General features: G+C 55.0%; 1 protein-coding gene and 1 long non-coding RNA gene across 2 annotated transcripts; one reads left to right on the top strand and one right to left on the bottom strand.

The window, feature by feature from the left end:
* Positions 1–4,041: 4,041 nt before the first annotated feature.
* WFIKKN2 (WAP, follistatin/kazal, immunoglobulin, kunitz and netrin domain containing 2) lies at positions 4,042–10,057 on the top strand. The gene is made up of 2 exons (XM_016133745.2): positions 4,042–4,529; positions 7,204–10,057. The coding sequence occupies exons 1-2, from the start codon at positions 4,323–4,325 to the stop codon at positions 8,722–8,724; spliced, it is 1,728 nt and encodes a 575-aa protein (XP_015989231.1). The 5' UTR covers positions 4,042–4,322; the 3' UTR covers positions 8,725–10,057.
* LOC107504504 lies at positions 9,601–12,142 on the bottom strand. The gene is made up of 4 exons (XR_001595494.2): positions 12,013–12,142; positions 11,208–11,419; positions 10,735–10,879; positions 9,601–9,674 (listed from the first exon to the last, which is right to left on the bottom strand). It is a non-coding gene; the product is annotated as an uncharacterized LOC107504504 (long non-coding RNA).
* Between the last annotated feature and the right edge of the window lie 4,614 nt (positions 12,143–16,756).

Here is a 16,756-nt window from a genome sequence, read left to right as displayed (position 1 = left end):
AGGACTTCTCCCCAGTACCCCAATCCCTGCTCCTCAAATCCTTCTCCTCTCTGAATATGTTGAAATGGCAGGATAAGGGCAGGGAGCATCCCAGAGGGTTGGCCTCCCCTATCCATGCAGGAGAAAGAGTGGCTGCCTCAGGTCTGGGGGCCCAAGCAGGGTGGACCAGAATGAGCTGCTGGTTCGACTTTCCTGGGGCTGCCCCACGTGGAGGCAAGACCTGCAGCTCCCACCCCCACCCCATCTCCTAAACCTATTGGCTTCTCTCTCATCCCCCTTTTCCGGAGGCCTGGGCCCTGCAGAGGGAGGGCCTTGGCTGAGCAGGCTGTGCTGTGGGCCAGGCCTTTCCGAGGAGAAGTGCAGGAAACTGCCTTCTCCGCTCTGTCTTGCAGGCTCCTGCGCAGACTTCAAGACCCACCCAGGTCACAGCTGTGCAACAACAACCCCAGGCCTCTCTCCCTCCTCCTGTTCCCAGCGCGTGCACGACCCCCAAGTCAGTGTTTTGACTCTTCTATCGTGCTCGTGCATGCTTGTCTTCTGGCGGAGACTGCTCTGTGAACAAGGACTGTATCTATCTCTATGTGCCCAGAACTTAGCACAGAGTAGGTGCTTTAAAAAAACATCGAGTAGGGCAAGAGGGAGGAGATGCTGTGAGAAGTAAGAGGTTAGGTCTGTGACGTGACGGGAGTGACGTGGCATCTGGGATGCGTGCGTGGTGTCTCCGTGGGTCTCTGTGGGTCTCCGGGTGTCCCCGCCATGTGTGCGGCTAAGGCCTCCAGGCTGGGAGAGGCCTGGCTGATTTCAGAAATGGTGTCAGCTGCGTTATCCTGTCAAGGCCCTAGTGGCTCAGAAGTTGTTATGCTAAGGGTGAACTTGAGGTCAAGGTCACCTAGAGTTTACTGCCCGTGGTGACATCCTGCTGGCTGCACCTAGACGAGGCCTTGAACTCACCATGGAGGGTATGAAGGGTCCGTGGTTCCTCTGCCTTTTAACAGTGATACGGGCTGGAGGCTCTTCTGAATGGAAGTCAGAGCCTAGCCCTCTTTCTAACCGAGCTGTGCCTGATGTCCTTGGAGAGGGTGAAAGTCAAGGAACACCCTATCCAGGTCTGCCCTATCCAATCCAGGCTCTAATTCCCGGAGACCCGCTCTGATGGAGGGGTATCTTGGAGAACGGTGGGAGTGGGCAGCTGAACCCTCATTCGGTCCCAGGGGTTTGGTGAGGGTGGGGTCCATGCCGCCCATCAGAGAAGAGTGTGAGGGAGACAGAGTCCAGTGGCTGGGCCCCGGGGGACTGTGGGAAGGAAGGCACAGGAGGAGGAGACTTCAAAGCACTCCCAGAACAGCTTATAAACAGGCAGGGCTGGCAGGAAGGCAGCGGGGCCCTTTCCGGAGGGGCTGGAAGCTTACACAGGGTTGTGGAAAGAGCACAGGACCGGGGTCTGGGAGAGGAGGCCATGAGTTATGGGACTCCTAGCAGGCCCAGCCTAACCTCCCTGTGACTCGGTTTCCTCCCATACACTGGAGCTCTCAGCAACCTCTCCCGAGCTCCCTCCTGGGGCTGGCATGAGGGTCAGCGGTGATGATGTTGGTGAAAACGCTGTGTGGGCTCTGAGCCCTGATCAGATGTTATTTATTATTCTGAGCTGTGTTTTGGTGGGAGACTTGGAAGGGTTGAGAGAGCTGGAGTGTTCTAGGGCCACTTCTTCCCTGATGCTGTTTTGAGAGTTCTCAGAGCAGAATGGCCAGGAGTGGGGCCCTGGGAGGGAGAGGCCGTGGCTCTCTACAGGACGGAGCTGGGCGAGGGCTTTCTCCCTCTACCCGGAGCAGCCGGCTGGGAGGACAGCTTCCCCCGCTCCGCCGATGGCCCCCTCCCTCTACCTCTGCTCTGTGCCCCTCCATCTCTCCCCAGCTCCTCTGCTCTCTCTAAGGGTCTTGAATCACTCCCCAGAAATCAGCCTCCTCTCCCTGGATACATCTCATGTAATGAGGCTCTGACAATTTTTAGAAGTCCTGCTTAGAAATATGTCACCGTCTATTTCCCTTTGTGATGTCAAAGGCGGCTGCCCAGACTGTGATCGTCAAGTGTGTGCTGAGGCCCCACTTCGAGCAGCTGCAACACGAGTTTATAAAATTACAGGGAATTCAAAGTAGCCGGCGCTGCCTGCTGTCTGGCTGCGTTACCGGGACCGGCCTTGGAGGGAAATTTATTCCAATAATTTAGGGGATTAGGATCTGACACCCTTCATTAGCAATTTGACGTAAGCAGAAAAGACAGATCTTGCAGAATGACCCACACGACGGAAAGGAACTGGCCCGGGCGGGGAGAAGGCAACATACCACCCTGTGAGGAAGAGGAAAAGCCTGCGAGGTGGGAAAAGAGGCTGTGCTGCCTTTTCCCAGCCACACTGGATGGCGAACTGTCGCTCTGAAGGGAAGAGTGGACCTGGGAAAGGGTGGGTCTGGGTTTCAAGACTCAGTTTCCCCATCTATAAAATGACAACACTGCTGGGGACCCTTTTGGTCCCTACTGGCTCTGACAGGTTCTGTGCCCACCCCATCCACCATCCCCAAATCCTGCTCCCCAGATGCTGCTCCCCAAATCCTTTATGGTTTATCTTTGACAAGGTGCCCCTCTCTCTCCCAGGGATCTGCCTCTCCACCTCTCACCACCTGGGGATCGAGTGAGCAGTGAAAAAACATAGCCTGTTCACTTTTCAGCGGCATTTTAGATAGAAGCCATTTCCTCCCAAATGGGAGAGAAATTGTCCCCGCCCAGGCAGCTTCTGACTCTTTTCCCAGCCTTCTCCACAAATATATCCCCCGATGTGTCATAAACCTCTTGCCCAGCCTGTAAAAACCAGAGTCTGGGATGTACCTTGACAGCAGCTCCAACAGAAGGGGGTGGGCGGGGTGATTTCCAGAGGCCCCTGCCTGAGCCCCACGAGCTGGGGTCCCTGTTTCCCTGTATTAATGGTGGGGTCGCCGTAGCTGTGCTGCACAGGCGAGGTGCTTAGCCTCTCTGTGTATCCTTTCCTCAAATCTAAAATGAAGGTACAGTTTATTGTGAGGAATCAATGAGATGACGCGTACAGAAAGCCTGGCACTAAGGAAGAGCCCAGTAAATATTAGCAATTCGTATCACTATCATTGCTTACTGCGGCTGACCTTGGGCACGTCCCTCGCTGTCTCTGGGCCGGAAAACTCCTTGGTAAAGTGGGGGGAAATGAGACAACCGAAAAGTGCCTGGCACCCGCAGGAGCTCACCGGATGCAGCCGTGAGCCGTCTGAGCCATCGGCGAGCGCAGCCCGGCCGCCCAGCGCCACCGTGAGACGCCGTCACCGCGTAGGTTCTTCTGGAGCCATGAGTGTGTCAGTCAGTGGAGGAGTGAGGAAAGTGGCCGTCCCTGCGGCCGGGGAGCCGGAGCATATCTGCTATGTGTGTCTGGAATGATCTGGGGAGAAATTGCCCAAGTCGGAACTTGAGATGCAAACGGCCCTGGGCAGAGAGATAGGGAGCTGTCCCGCGCACGCCCCCCACAAAGGGACCTGGAGCTAGGGTGGGAGTCGGCTTACACAGCACAGCCGCTGCTCAGGCCCGCCCTGGAATGGCCGTGAACTTGTTGTTTTTCCACGTCATTTGCTCTCAAATGTACTGTCGGGCAGGGCGATGCTAGCCCCGGGCCTGCAGGTCCCTCCGCGTAACAAGCGATCGTGTGTTCTTCAGAGGTGGCCGAGGGGAGGAGGGGGCCCGGCCCAGGAGCTGGGGGAAAGGGAAACAAACCTCTCCTTTACAGTGAGCTTGAGTGTCTTGGAGCCAGCTCCCCCCAAAACACATGCCATTTCTGGCCCTTGAAGGGGTTAAAGGCCTCCTGGAGTCAAAAACAAGCAGGTGTCCCACCGTGCCAGATACGCCGCCTAAACTGCTTCCAGCTTTTTTTTTTCCCCTTCTGCAACAAGTCTGTGATCAGCCACGGGACAGAGGAGCCAGCAGCCCGCCTGTGACAGGCATCAGGTTAGCTCGCTCCCACGCGGGTGGCGCCCAGGATATAAATCCGGCCTCGGGCCCCTGCCGCAGCTCCCTTCCCCACAGGCTCAGGAGAGGGGGTTTCCTTGCAGAGACCTTTCTTTTCTCTGAAGCGGCACAACCCAGCGGGCTCCACTGACTTGGTGGAGGCAGCTGCGGCTGCTGGAGCCTCACTAACAGCAAGGAAGCCTGCCGGGGGGCCGAGGGCAGGTGTCTGCGGCCCCTGAGAAGTCCCTGGCGGGCCCCATCCCCTGGTGGCACTGCAGGGGAGGTCTCTGGCCACTGCTGACCACACCATGAGGGCCCTGGGGTGCCGCCGGTTCTTGTCCCGCTGGGGACGGGTGGCAGCGCTGCTGCTGCTGCTCCTGCCCGGGGTACCCCTGAGAGGCCTGGCACTGCCACCCATCCGCTATTCCCACGCTGGCATCTGCCCCAACGACATGAACCCCAACCTCTGGGTGGATGCCCAGAGCACCTGCAAGCGGGAGTGTGAGACGGACCAGGTGAGTGGGAATCCAGAAGCCTGAGATGACCACATGAGTGTGTTAGTGAGGGAGAGTGGGAGCCAGGAAGTGGGGATGGCGGGTGCCCCGGGGGGCCCGGGGTGAAGGAACGTGTGCCCCAGGCCACGTGGAGTTATTGAAGCAAAGTATGATGTCTATCTAACTCCAAGGACTAGAAAGAGAGATGAATGTGATGTCCAAGTTCGCCAGGGACAGGAAACCCTGGAATTCCTGCTCTCATGTTTGCTGAGGGCTGCTCTGAGTCAGGACTATGCCAGGCACCTGTGTCAGTAGCCTGTTGACAGGTGAGAGCCGACACTCGCTACTGTGCAGTGAGCAGCACAAGGTCCAACAGCCAGGGATGGGAGGGCCGCGCTTGGAACCCACGTCAGTCTGACAACAAAGCTGAGGCTTCGTCAGGTCCCAGACCACCACTCCAGGGGTTTGAACCCTGACCCCGAGAACAGACCAGGCTGACAATGATGGCAGGCAGGGACAGCTCTGAATAGACTGCCTGGGTGTCCCTGGGAGGAAGTGGACTAAATTTTGACCGGCCAGATTCCTCGGTCCTCCTTCCTGCTCTCATCAGAGCATCCTGCAGCAAGCAGGGCAGGCCTGATTTGAGGACAGCTCTCTCCCAGCTCTGGGGTCCAAGGGCCATTCCTGTCATACCCTCCAACCAGGGGCGAAGAGCCTGCTGGTATCTGGTGCCTGCCTGTGCAGAGGCACTCCCCGCTGGCCCGGCCAGCTCCTGAGGCTCAGGACTGGGCTGGATATCATCAGGGAACATGAGCGACCCTGGTGCTTCTTCTGCCAAACTAACGTAACTCACGGTAGAGCACAAGATCACCCTAGAGAGAGTGGCCTGTGCCTCACAGCGCTCCGGGGACAATTCACAGGCTTCTCAGGCCAGACGCACTGCCAGTGAGCAATGGTGGTGCCGAGGGAAAGGAGGATAAGGGGCGCAGAGGGGTGGTGGAGCACCCCCATGCTGCTGAGTTCGTGTTCTTGGTTGGCTACATTTACAGGGAGGCCTGTTTCACTGGCTGAGGATGGATAAATCAGGTGGGGCTTAGGGACAGTGAGACTCTGGCTGACTTACCGTATCTTGGGGAGAAGGTACCTGTATGGGACTGGGGATTCAGCGAAGGAAAACCATTCTAAGGATCATCTCTAGGTTTCCTGTGCCCAGAAGTACCTTTCCCCTGGTCCCTGACGACCCAGGCTTTCATGGACCTCTGAGTCCTGAGGAGCTTAGGGAATCTAATGACCCTCAGGCTGAGAAGCAGGTGCTCCTGCCTGCTCCTAGTTCCCCTCACTCGGTCTCTCTCCCTCAGACCCCAGCTGAGATCTGCCCAGCCATGTCCCAGAACCTGCTCTGGTGTGGCCTAGAAGCCTACGCCCAGCAAGGGCTGCAAAACAAAGTCCCCATTCTGAGCCGAGAGGGGGAAAACAGTAAACAAGTTGAGCGGGCAGGGCAGACTGCACAGCCAGCCCTGGTGGGGGACCTTTCCCCCTCTTAGCTGATGTGGAATGTCAGAGGCTGGAAGAATAGTCGGAACCACAAGAGGCCAGCCCTGGTGGGGAGTAATTCACAGAGCTACTACCAGGGCAGAGGATTAGGAGCTGCGCCTGCCAGCCCAGTGGGTACGATGTGTTATTGTTGAAAACACCACGTGAAGTCCTTGTTTGTGTCAGCCCCTGAGCATGCTGCTAATTTCGAGGAATTAAGCTAATGCCTTACATGGCTCCACAGAGAATCAGAGGGAATTACAGCCTGGTAAGTCCTCTCTGACGGCCTTGCCGACCTTTGTCACACAAGTGGACTTTTTCTCTTGTTGATTTCCCCGTGAAATGTCCCCCACATTGGAACTGAGCGCTGGGGTCTGGAATGGCCTACAGTGGTGAGACCGGGCGTCCTGGGCCTGTCCCGCCTGCATCTTCCTCCTGGCTTTGGACGAGGCTGGGTCTGTGGGCCCTCATCAGAGCTCCACTCTTGATGTGTGTGTGGATAGCCTTGAACAACTGTCCCAGCCGTTTCCCACTGTCCCTTCTCAGCGTTTGGTGTGACCTCTTTAATTAGGCCAGGACATCCTCACCCCAATGGAAAAAAAACCAAAACAAACAAAAAAACAAAAAAGCATTTGTTCCTACCTAGACCTCATTCATGGTCACTATATGATGTGGAAGAAAAAACTTCCTTTCGGAATCCCCTCCACCTGGAGCTCGAAGCCCTTTCCCACCACGTCCCAGCCCTGTGAGCTTGGAGTCACCCCTCTGGGGCTCTGCATTCTCATCTATAAAGTGTACTAAGAAAACTTTCCCTCTGAGAGGGATGTAGCTTACCTCTTCCCACACTGCTGGCTGTGTGACCTTGGGCTAGTCACCTAATCTCTCTGTGGCTTGGTTATCATCATCCGGGAAGTGGAGATAATGGTATAGCCACCTCGTAGGCTTGCGATGAGCATTAAATATGTTGACATTCTTAGAAGAGGGCCTGGAAAATAGTCAAGTGCTCTGTATACCTCAGCTATTATTATTATCAAAATGTTTTGCTCACGACAGGGGAGCACGTGTTACATCCCGTCCACAGAAACCACAGGGCAAGGTGGGGGCAGCCTGTCCTCTCTTTCTTCTCCTCTTCACTCAGGTCTCTCGATCTGGCTCTCTCCAGGAATGTGAGACCTATGAGAAGTGCTGCCCCAACGTGTGTGGGACCAAAAGCTGTGTGGCAGCCCGGTACATGGACGTGAAAGGCAAGAAGGGCCCGGTGGGCATGCCTAAGGAGGCCACGTGCGACCACTTCATGTGTCTGCAGCAGGGGTCTGAGTGTGACATCTGGGATGGCCAGCCCGTGTGTAAGTGCAAAGATCGCTGCGAGAAGGAGCCCAGTTTTACCTGCGCCTCGGACGGCCTCACCTACTATAACCGCTGCTACATGGACGCTGAGGCTTGCTCCAAGGGCATCACGCTGGCCGTCGTCACCTGCCGCTATCACTTCACCTGGCCCAACACCAGCCCCCCGCCACCTGAGACCACCGTGCACCCCACCACAGCTTCCCCAGAGACCCCAGGCTTGGACATGGTGGCCCCAGCTCTGCTCAACCACCCGGTGCACCAGTCTGTCACTGTAGGCGAGACAGTGAGTTTCCTCTGTGACGTGGTGGGCCGGCCCCGGCCCGAGATCACCTGGGAGAAGCAGCTGGAGGATCGGGAGAACGTGGTCATGAGGCCCAACCACGTCCGCGGCAACGTGGTGGTCACCAACATTGCCCAGCTGGTCATCTATAACGCCCAGCTCCAGGACGCCGGCATCTACACCTGCACGGCCCGCAATGCCGCCGGCGTCCTGCGCGCCGACTTCCCGCTGTCGGTGGTCAGGGGCGGTCAGGCCGCGGCCACCTCGCAGAGCAGTCCCAACGGCACGGCCTTGCCTGCGTCCGAGTGCCTGAAGCCCCCAGACAGCGAGGACTGTGGCGAGGAGCAGACCCGCTGGCACTTCGACGCCCAGGCCAACAACTGCCTCACCTTCACCTTCGGCCACTGTCATCGCAACCGCAACCACTTTGAGACCTATGAGGCCTGCATGTTGGCCTGCATGAGCGGGCCGCTGGCCGTGTGCAGCCTGCCCGCCCTGCAGGGGCCCTGCAAGGCCTACGCACCCCGCTGGGCCTACAACAGCCAGACGGGCCAGTGCCAGTCCTTCGTCTACGGGGGCTGCGAGGGCAATGGCAACAACTTCGGAAGCCGTGAGGCCTGCGAGGAGGCCTGCCCCTTTCCTCGGGGGGACCAGCGCTGCCGCGCCTGCAAGCCGAGGCAGAAGCTCGTGACCAGCTTCTGTCGCAGTGACTTTGTCATCTTGGGCCGCGTCTCCGAGCTGACTGAGGAGCCCGACTCAGGTCGTGCCCTGGTGACCGTGGACGAGGTTCTGAAGGATGAGAAGATGGGCCTCAAGTTCCTGGGCCGGGAGCCGCTCGAGGTCACTCTGCTCCACGTGGACTGGACCTGCCCCTGCCCCAATGTGACGGTGGGCGAGACGCCACTCATCATCATGGGGGAGGTGGATGGCGGCATGGCCATGCTGCGGCCCGAGAGCTTTGTGGGAGCGTCCAGCCCTCGGCGGGTGAGGAAGCTGCGTGAGGTCATGCACAAGAAGACCTGTGACGTCCTCAAGGAGTTCCTGGGCTCACACTGAAGCCACCCCCCTCCCAGCCCTCTCCCCCCTACCTACCCTGACTCCCCTCAGTTGGTAAACTGGGCAATGTCAGATTTGACATTCTTAGGCCAACAGAGAAATATCAATCAACACGTCAGAAAAAAGCCACCAGAGGGTTTTAGATCAACTTCTATTCTTTGGGTTCGATAAGGGGTCCGTACTTTTATAGCTGAGGGAAACAAAAAGATAAATCAATAGACACCTGCGAGTTATTCCTGATGACCAGTCTGTGTAGGCATTATCCTCCTCTCTCTGCTGGCCGCCCCCCCACACCCCCACCCCTGGCTCTGCCAGCTGCCCTGCCCCCAGCCAGTCTTCCAGCCAGGGTTCTAGAGATGGCAGCTGCATGGCGGTCACAGGCATCATGGAAGGAATTGATTTGCAAAAGGGGTAGATGGGAGAGAAAAGGAGGGTCTACGGACTCATTGGACAAATTCTCCACAGCCCTCAGGCCGCTGTGAGAAGAGACCACCTCGGGTCGTGGGCAGTGGGAAGCAGGAGGCCTGGTCCAGCCCAGCACACAAGTTGCCCGGAGGGAAGGCTGCTGGCCAGGTGCTTGTGGGTGTTGGTCGGCTGGCACTTCGGTCAGTCAAGTTGGCCCAGCGGTCTCTGAGGCCACCACAGCACCGGCAGAATCCATGTCTCTCGTGGTTCTCATGTTTCATCTCCTCATTTATTGATTCAGATATGTTCAGCCCGAACCAACAGACACTTTTTTGAACATTTACTGGGTGCCAGGTGCTAGGACCACAGAGAGCTGTTAGCTGCCCAGTTCATGGTGACTGAACACAAATGTCTAGATCCTGGGGTTCCCTGCAAGTAGACCCTTGGCTGGCACTTCTTGCTGTCAAGTGGCTTCGTTTGACAGACAGTGCGCTTTCATCTGACACTGACTTCCTTGGACATCAAGCAGATAGAAGCCCCAGGATCTGTTTTCGGGAGGAAGAGAGGAAGCGGAAAAGCAGGCAGGGAAGGGGTCGGTGAAGGAATGGGAAGGGAAGGCATGCTGCTCGATGCCCCCATCTGGTGGTGGACTCAGGAGCTGCGGGGACCTGGAGGGAGGCTCTAGGTGACTGAGATGGCAGGTTGGGGAATGCGTCGCAGCTTGTTGGTTCTGCATTTCCTGTGCAGGGCGAGCCACCCCACCACTAGATAAAGGATTTGGGAAACCCATTGTCAGCTCTACTTCTGCCCCTCAGTCCCCCTCAGCCCTTCCTTCTGCCCATGCCCTTCCCAAGCCGAAGAAGGTCATTGTGGGGCATCTGTGTTTCTTCCTCAAATATAGGGAAGAAGATACCAATTAAAAGCTCATAATGTCATAGGCCTTCTTGTGTGATTTGTTTGAACACTATGTGTGGGAGAGGGGCGGGGGTGGGTGGGCGGTGTCACTTGTTTCGGTGACCATGCAGGAGGGCAGTCTGGCCAATGGGATCATATCCGGGTGATGAAGGAACACTACTAAAATCCGACCCACTTGGCAGCCCTGAGGCTCCTGAACTGTGGTGGTCACTATGTCTCTGTGAATTAGGCACGGGAGAACCGAGGCCCGAGGAGCCAGGTGACTTAACACAGGGAAGGGAAGGTGCGGCCTTAGTTAGGCCCAGGTTTCCTGACTTGTATCTCAGTCCTTTACCTCATCACGACAAGATGGTGGGCCAAGGGCAGACTCCAGACCCCGCCTCCCCACCATGGACAGTGTCAGATTTCGAGGTGCAAAGGTATAGGAGATAGGAGTGGGGCAGGAAGGGCCGGGCTGCCCAACGCTGACCCACTGGGGGCCTCTGGGCGAGGCCTGGTTCCAAAGCCCCAGGTGCGCTCAGAGCATGTGGCTCGGTTCCCAGGATGGGCACAGCAGCACCTTGGGTCTCTGATACTCATGGCTACTCCCCTGCCTGCAGGTGTGTTCGTGAACATGGAGCCATGGCACGCCCCACAGCTTGTCTGTCCCCCAGGCTGGAAGCCAGCTAAGCACAAAAGATACCTACCTACCTGTCCCCTACCCACTTTCCTGGGTCTTCCAGGGCCACCGCCCAGAGGAGGAATCTAGGCCTGGCCCAGGCCAGCCCAGCCCAGCCCTCCTTAGAGAAAATTCCCTGCAATAAGGAGGAGCCGGATCAAGAAGACAAGCTGTTCCCTGGAAGAGAAGAGAAGCCAGAGGAGTGGGAACTTCTCAAGTCACCACTGGAAAAATGCTGAGCATACAACTGAGCCACCATAAAGGTGTGAGCACAGACTATAGGTCCCTCCCTGCTCACGTCAGGGAACCAGGGAGGAGAGGACGCAGCTCCTTACCCACCCTCAGAGGCTTGGGGACATTCTATTGCACCTGCCTCTAGGCTGAGGTGTCCCAAGAAACAGCACATTACCTTAGAGACTGAGGCGGTGAATGTTGACATGCCACCCCTGTCACCTCCCATCTTCCCCATGCTTGCACAGCTGTGGGGCCTGATCCCTGTGGTTACCTGGTGGAGATGTGAGGTTCAGAAGAGTCCAGTCTCAGGGCTCCCTCTTACGAGCTCACAGCCACCCACAGCTCCAGACCTGGGGTCCCTGTCTCATTCCAACCCCAGCCTGGCAGAGTGAGAAAGCCCAGCCTGTGGAGTCAGAGGCCTCTGAGATCTGAATCTGGGCTCTGACAGTTATCCAGTGTCTCTCTGAGTCTCAGTTTCCTTATCTGTAAAACAGAGGGTAGTAAGAGCTCTTTACAGAGACTTGGGAGCTTGACCCTTTTAACCTTGTCAAAAGGGAAAGCCTAGGAAACAGAGCCTGGCACAGATGGCAGCCCCTGGGCCTCCTCCTCACCCTCAACAGCTCTCTGGCCAAGAGTGGACCCCCAGGGTCTAAGGCCTCCCCCCATCCTCTGGGCTCTGGGTTTCACAGGTCCAGTGACCACACAGCTTCGAATATTTTATTCTGTGGCTCACAGAGTACATCCAAACTGACCACCTCACACAGGCTGATTTGCTGTTCAGAAAATATGGGCACTTAAGGAACGATTGGTTTGGAGTCTATTATAACTTTGTACCTACTATGTGGCATTTATTTTTCTGTCCTGGAAACCAAGCCTGAGTCTCCATCCTCTGTTGGCGAGAGCTTACACAAGAACAGACATCGAGTATGTACTCAGCAAAGACACAACTGAATTCCCAGGGCCTGGTTGCCAGGTAACCTGGGGAGGCCACCCCACCCCATCTCAGAGATTTGCCCCTGCTTGGGCCCAGGGCATACAAGAATTAAGCCATCCCTCAGGTCCGAGGCCAGACTTACCTGCTTTCTGTCTACACTGGACTCTCACTCCTCCCCGCCTTGCAGCTGTTGGCTTCCTCTGCCATTCTCTCCCCACCCCCTCGTTCTGTCCATCTCTCTGTTTACCTCCTCGGAGGCCTAGTATGGTGCCGCCATCTCCAGACCAGCCCCAAGGCCTCTGGGGCAGGGCGGCTTGGCTTTTTCCACCCTCTGCCTCCCCCAGCACCTCCGGCGGCCTCCTAGGACACTCTGCTCCATTGTCCGGCCAGCTGCTCCATAGTCTGATGTCACCCCCTGGAGTATGGAGCCAGAGAGCAGGGACGAGGGGCGGAAACTGAGGAGGGAACAGCGAGAACAAACACATAGCCACGTGGTGATTCCTTTAAGCTGGGAGAACGGCCTGCGTCCAACTGTCCTGTTACAGCGCCCACACCGAGCGGGCACTTACTACGTGGCCAGGTAGATGGATATCATCTCTTGTCATCCCCATCACAGCTGTATGAGACAGGATTCTATTTTATAGGTGGGAAAACTGAGGCTAGGAGAATAAGAAACTTGCCCAAGAGCACCTGGCAGCTAACGGTAGAGCCAAGACTTGAACCTAGCAGACTTCGGAGTTCTTAGTGCTCTTATTACGTTGTTTCTCCCAGCGTGTCTCGCTCCCTCCCTCCCCCTCCTTCTCTCTCTCTGTCTCTCCCTCCCTTGCTCCCTCCATCTCTCTCTCCAGACACACACACACACACACACACACACACACACACACACACACGACCGGGGCAGTGTGAAATCCCATCAGGACCCCAAATATCTCCAAAGAGCCTGCCTCCTGTCAGCTGTCCGGACAGCGCCCTAGGGTTGTCTTATGGCCTTGCCATGTGACATGGTATTTGTATTGCACACATAAACAGTCATGGCCTAGATTCCTGAGCGAGACATCAGCCTCATGCCTACTCATCCTTCAAGACCAGCTCCTTGGGGAAGCCTCCGCTGTCCCCCAGGCTGCATGAGCACTCTCCTCCAAGTCTCGGTCTCCTCTGTGCTCGCGCTGACCCCAGGCCAGCATCATTGCTTACAGGATCCGGGAGGTCTGTAGGCCCAGCTCACTGATCTCATAATAGATTTGCTGAAGGGTCCTGGGACCAAGGGCATGAAGTGCACTGCTTGACCGCAAGGCTGTGTAGGGGTTTCTCGGGGGTCTTCCCTCCTTCCCTCCTTTTTTTCAGCTCCACTTCCTGATTTGGTCTCTTCCTTCTCTTTCCACTTCCCCAAAGAGTCTAAAGTCTCTCTCCTTCTCTGAGAATGTGTGATTAATATAAGCAAGATAGGTGGCAGGGTTCCTGGGTCCTATTTTTGGCCATGGCCTCATTCTGGAATGTGCCCCGAGGTCAAGTGACACTCCTCTCAGGCTGTGTCTGGAGGAAGGAAGAATAACCCTCCTGCGGCCTACTCCTGAGGAAGAGGGTGGGGCAGGCAGGTAGGGAGCCTTCCACCCCTCTCCTCCCCGCCTCTTTGGCTCCTGAACCCCCCAGCACTTCTATTTCAGGGTTAGGTTGGAGTCCCCATGTCTATATCCCGAATTACCCTGGGACACAGAACTGCGGCAGCTGGGTCTCCAGCGACACCCTGGCCATGCGCAACCCCACTCAAATAAGGGGAAGATGGGACTGGGCTCCAGCGCTTCCCGGGCTGGACCCTCCTGAGGTGGGGCCTCTTCCCAGCATGTCTGTCAGGGTGAGGTGGGGCTCCTGGGTACTTTCTGCTCTTTTTAAGTCTTGAGGATACTGCCGGAGACTTGACAGGGCGAAGACATACCCAGCCTGATCACTTGTTTTCTGTCTTGGCCTGAGGGACACATCCAATTCTGTCAGAAGATGGTGGCCATTTTGTCTTCTTTCCACATGGGTAGCCAGAGACAGAGAGACAGGGCCTAGCAAGGACCCTCAGCCGGAGAGAAGCCCAGTGCCAGGGGAGAGGAGGTAGACACTTGAGTGCTAACAAGTCCAAATCAGGCACTTTACGAAGATCGTCCAATTTAACCTCACAGTCCTCTTAAGTAAGATGTTACTATTTCACTGTTAGACATATCCCATCCTAAGCTATGATGTTCAGGACAGCAAAGACAGTAAGTGCTTTGGTCACCTCTGTATGCCCAGCACAAGGCCCGACCCTGGGGCGTGCTCAGAAAATAGTTGTGGCATAAATGAATGAACAAAGCAAGCTATCTAGATGGACCTTATGTAGGAAGAGACCGCCTCGTAGGTAATGTTGTCGCTAGTTTGCAAATGCTGAATCTTAGACTCCAAACGTTTAAAGGAAACTTGCCCAAGGTCATAGGGCAAATAAGACTTAAACCCAAGTCTGTCTGACTTTAGTGCCTATATTCTTTCAGCGGTGACATATATATTTTAACCATGGCAGTTAAAGGCTGAGGACTCTGACCGACAGTTCTCCTCCTGAATATCCACAGCTGCCATTTCTAACCGGTCCCTGACTTCCGGTAGTACCAAGGCTTTACAGAAAGTGTATAAAGCTGCACTCTCCAATAGTCAGTATTGGATTCATATAAATGAAATCAAATGAGATAAAACTTAAAGATTCTGTTTCTCAGCCCCACTAGCTCATTTCACATGGTTGGTGGTGACCATATTGGACAACACAGTTACAGACTATTTCCATCATCACAGAATCTTCTACTGGGCAGCCTGTTACAAAGCATTAACCAGGAATTCTTATTTTCTCTGGCAGAGGGCTTGCACAGGGGCAGGGGGAGAAGGGATCTATCACGGCCTTTGTCTCCGAGCTCCTGTCCTGACAAAGATCCCAGTGGGGATTCCCACTCTTTTAGGCAGTTGCTGGTTTTGGTCTCCTTGGCCCTCTTGCCACAAGGGGTTCTTGGAATTACCCTCACTATCTCTGGACTCCAATTTCAGTTTCAAAATCCGCTCACATCTTCTCCCAGAAGGCTTACAGGCCTTCATGCAAATAAAGTTCTTGATGGCTTTTCTCAATGTCCCTAAAGAGGTATGCAAATTAGTACATACATACCCAGCCCCAATAGTTTGGTTTACCAAACTTTTAGCTAAATATAAGGGACGGAGGCTGCTGAAAGGAAGGAGACAATAGGAACTAGCAGCTAAGCCTTCTCGGGGCCGGCGTAGCACCCAGGACAGCTGCTGCAGTGTTCGCCTCAGGCATCGGCCTACCAGTGGGCCGGTTACGCAACAGCTCTTCAGAGACACTCATGCTGCAGCTGCCATCTTGTTTCTTGCATGAAAATGCTGACTAAAGGTCTAAGAATTATTTTGTCATGGTCATTGCTACTATAATTGAATTGCATAAGCCCTTAAAGGGACCAGATATTTTTGGTCTTACGGTTCCCAAATCTCCTTGGTACCCAAGGTAGGTGACGATGAGAAAAGGTCAGAGCCGTGAAAGAGCATGGGCTCTGGAGTCAGCCTGCTTGGGCTCAAGTACCGGCTGTGTGACTTTGGGCAGGTTAACTTCCCTGCGCCTCAGTATCTTCATCTGTACCATAGAATAATAATAGTGCCCATAGTGCCTCTCCAGTAGTAGTCAGGCCTGGACCTCGTTGCTCCGGTTGGTTGGGGATAATAAATGTTACCTGTTCCCGCCCATGGCTGGAATAAGAATGAGGAAATGAGAACAGGCTGCTCTCCCCAAAGATGCCCTTAGACAGCAAAGTGAGAAGTGATGCAATCTCCTCTTCTGACAAAGGAAAAGTTGAGGATGAGGGTACCTACAGAGGAGAGAAGAGACGGTAAGGGGGAGAGAGAGAGAGAGAAGAAGAAGAAGAAGAAGAAGAAGAGAGACACTCAGGTTTGCACTGCTGGGGATCAACGAGCAGAGACAAAGTGTAGCAATGGGGCAGAGATGGGGACACCCCGGGCACTCTGGGACCTCCAAGGAGGTGCCAGAGCGTTTCTCCACTCTTCATTCCTGCCTCTAATACCTCTGAGGACAGAGCTGAGCTCTTACTGACCCCTTATTTCAAGCAGCACTCCTCATCTCAGTGTAACAGAATAAAGGGGTAATAGAATAAAGGGGAGACAGCCTTTGGCTCCTGGTGGATCAATAATTCAGACTCAAAGCAATCCTCTCAGCCATTACAACTGACAGTTTCACCCTGTCAGCCTATTAAGAGGAGAGGCTAGTGTTTGGATTAACAGAATATAACTTCAGTGAGACTTACACAGATGCTAACCCATCCCCACCTCAGGACCTAGAGAAGGTGGGTACCCTTTACCCATTAGATGCCCTGGTGGAAGGGTTAATGTTTTCCTTTACTAATAGCTAACAGCACCTAATACGTGCTCGACATAAATTATCTCATTAAATATTTGCAACCCCATGAGGTATATATTATTCACCTCCATTTAATAGTCTCTCCATTTCGGAGATGATAAAATAGGCTCAGAGAGATTGAACAATACGTCTGAAGCTCCTAGCCAAGCAGGAAACCAAGGCTGGATCCTTCTATGTGGGTCTCAAGCCCACAAAATTAACCACACATGTACTGTCTTCCAATCCAGATTCAAGAATAGTGAAGTATGGTTTTCTCTCATTTTTGCTTTCACCCTTCTCCCTGCTAAACCACCGAGAACTTTTACTGCCTGGGATTCTCTTGAAAAGGCATGTTTTAGGCCAACTGACCTTCCCTAAGTAGGCTGAGATCACGCCCTTCAGGCTAAGCCAAGGGCAGAGATAGGAAGAGGGGTGGGAGTGAGGAGGGAATTCGAGGCCCTGC

This window comes from Rousettus aegyptiacus, unplaced genomic scaffold (assembly GCF_014176215.1).
Source record: "Rousettus aegyptiacus isolate mRouAeg1 unplaced genomic scaffold, mRouAeg1.p scaffold_m13_p_6, whole genome shotgun sequence".
In the NCBI taxonomy this organism is placed as follows: Eukaryota; Metazoa; Chordata; class Mammalia; order Chiroptera; family Pteropodidae; genus Rousettus; species Rousettus aegyptiacus.
Note: the sequence above shows the minus strand (reverse complement) of the source record. Positions and strands in the feature narration are given on the sequence as shown.

Bases quoted from the DNA above. Each gene is read 5' to 3' on its own strand.
- WFIKKN2 (XM_016133745.2), top strand. From the start codon at position 4,323: ATGAGGGCCCTGGGGTGCCGCCGGTTCTTGTCCCGCTGGGGACGGGTG. The intron at 4,530-7,203 runs GTGAGTGGGAAT...GGCTCTCTCCAG, and splicing joins GGGAGTGTGAGACGGACCAG to GAATGTGAGACCTATGAGAA.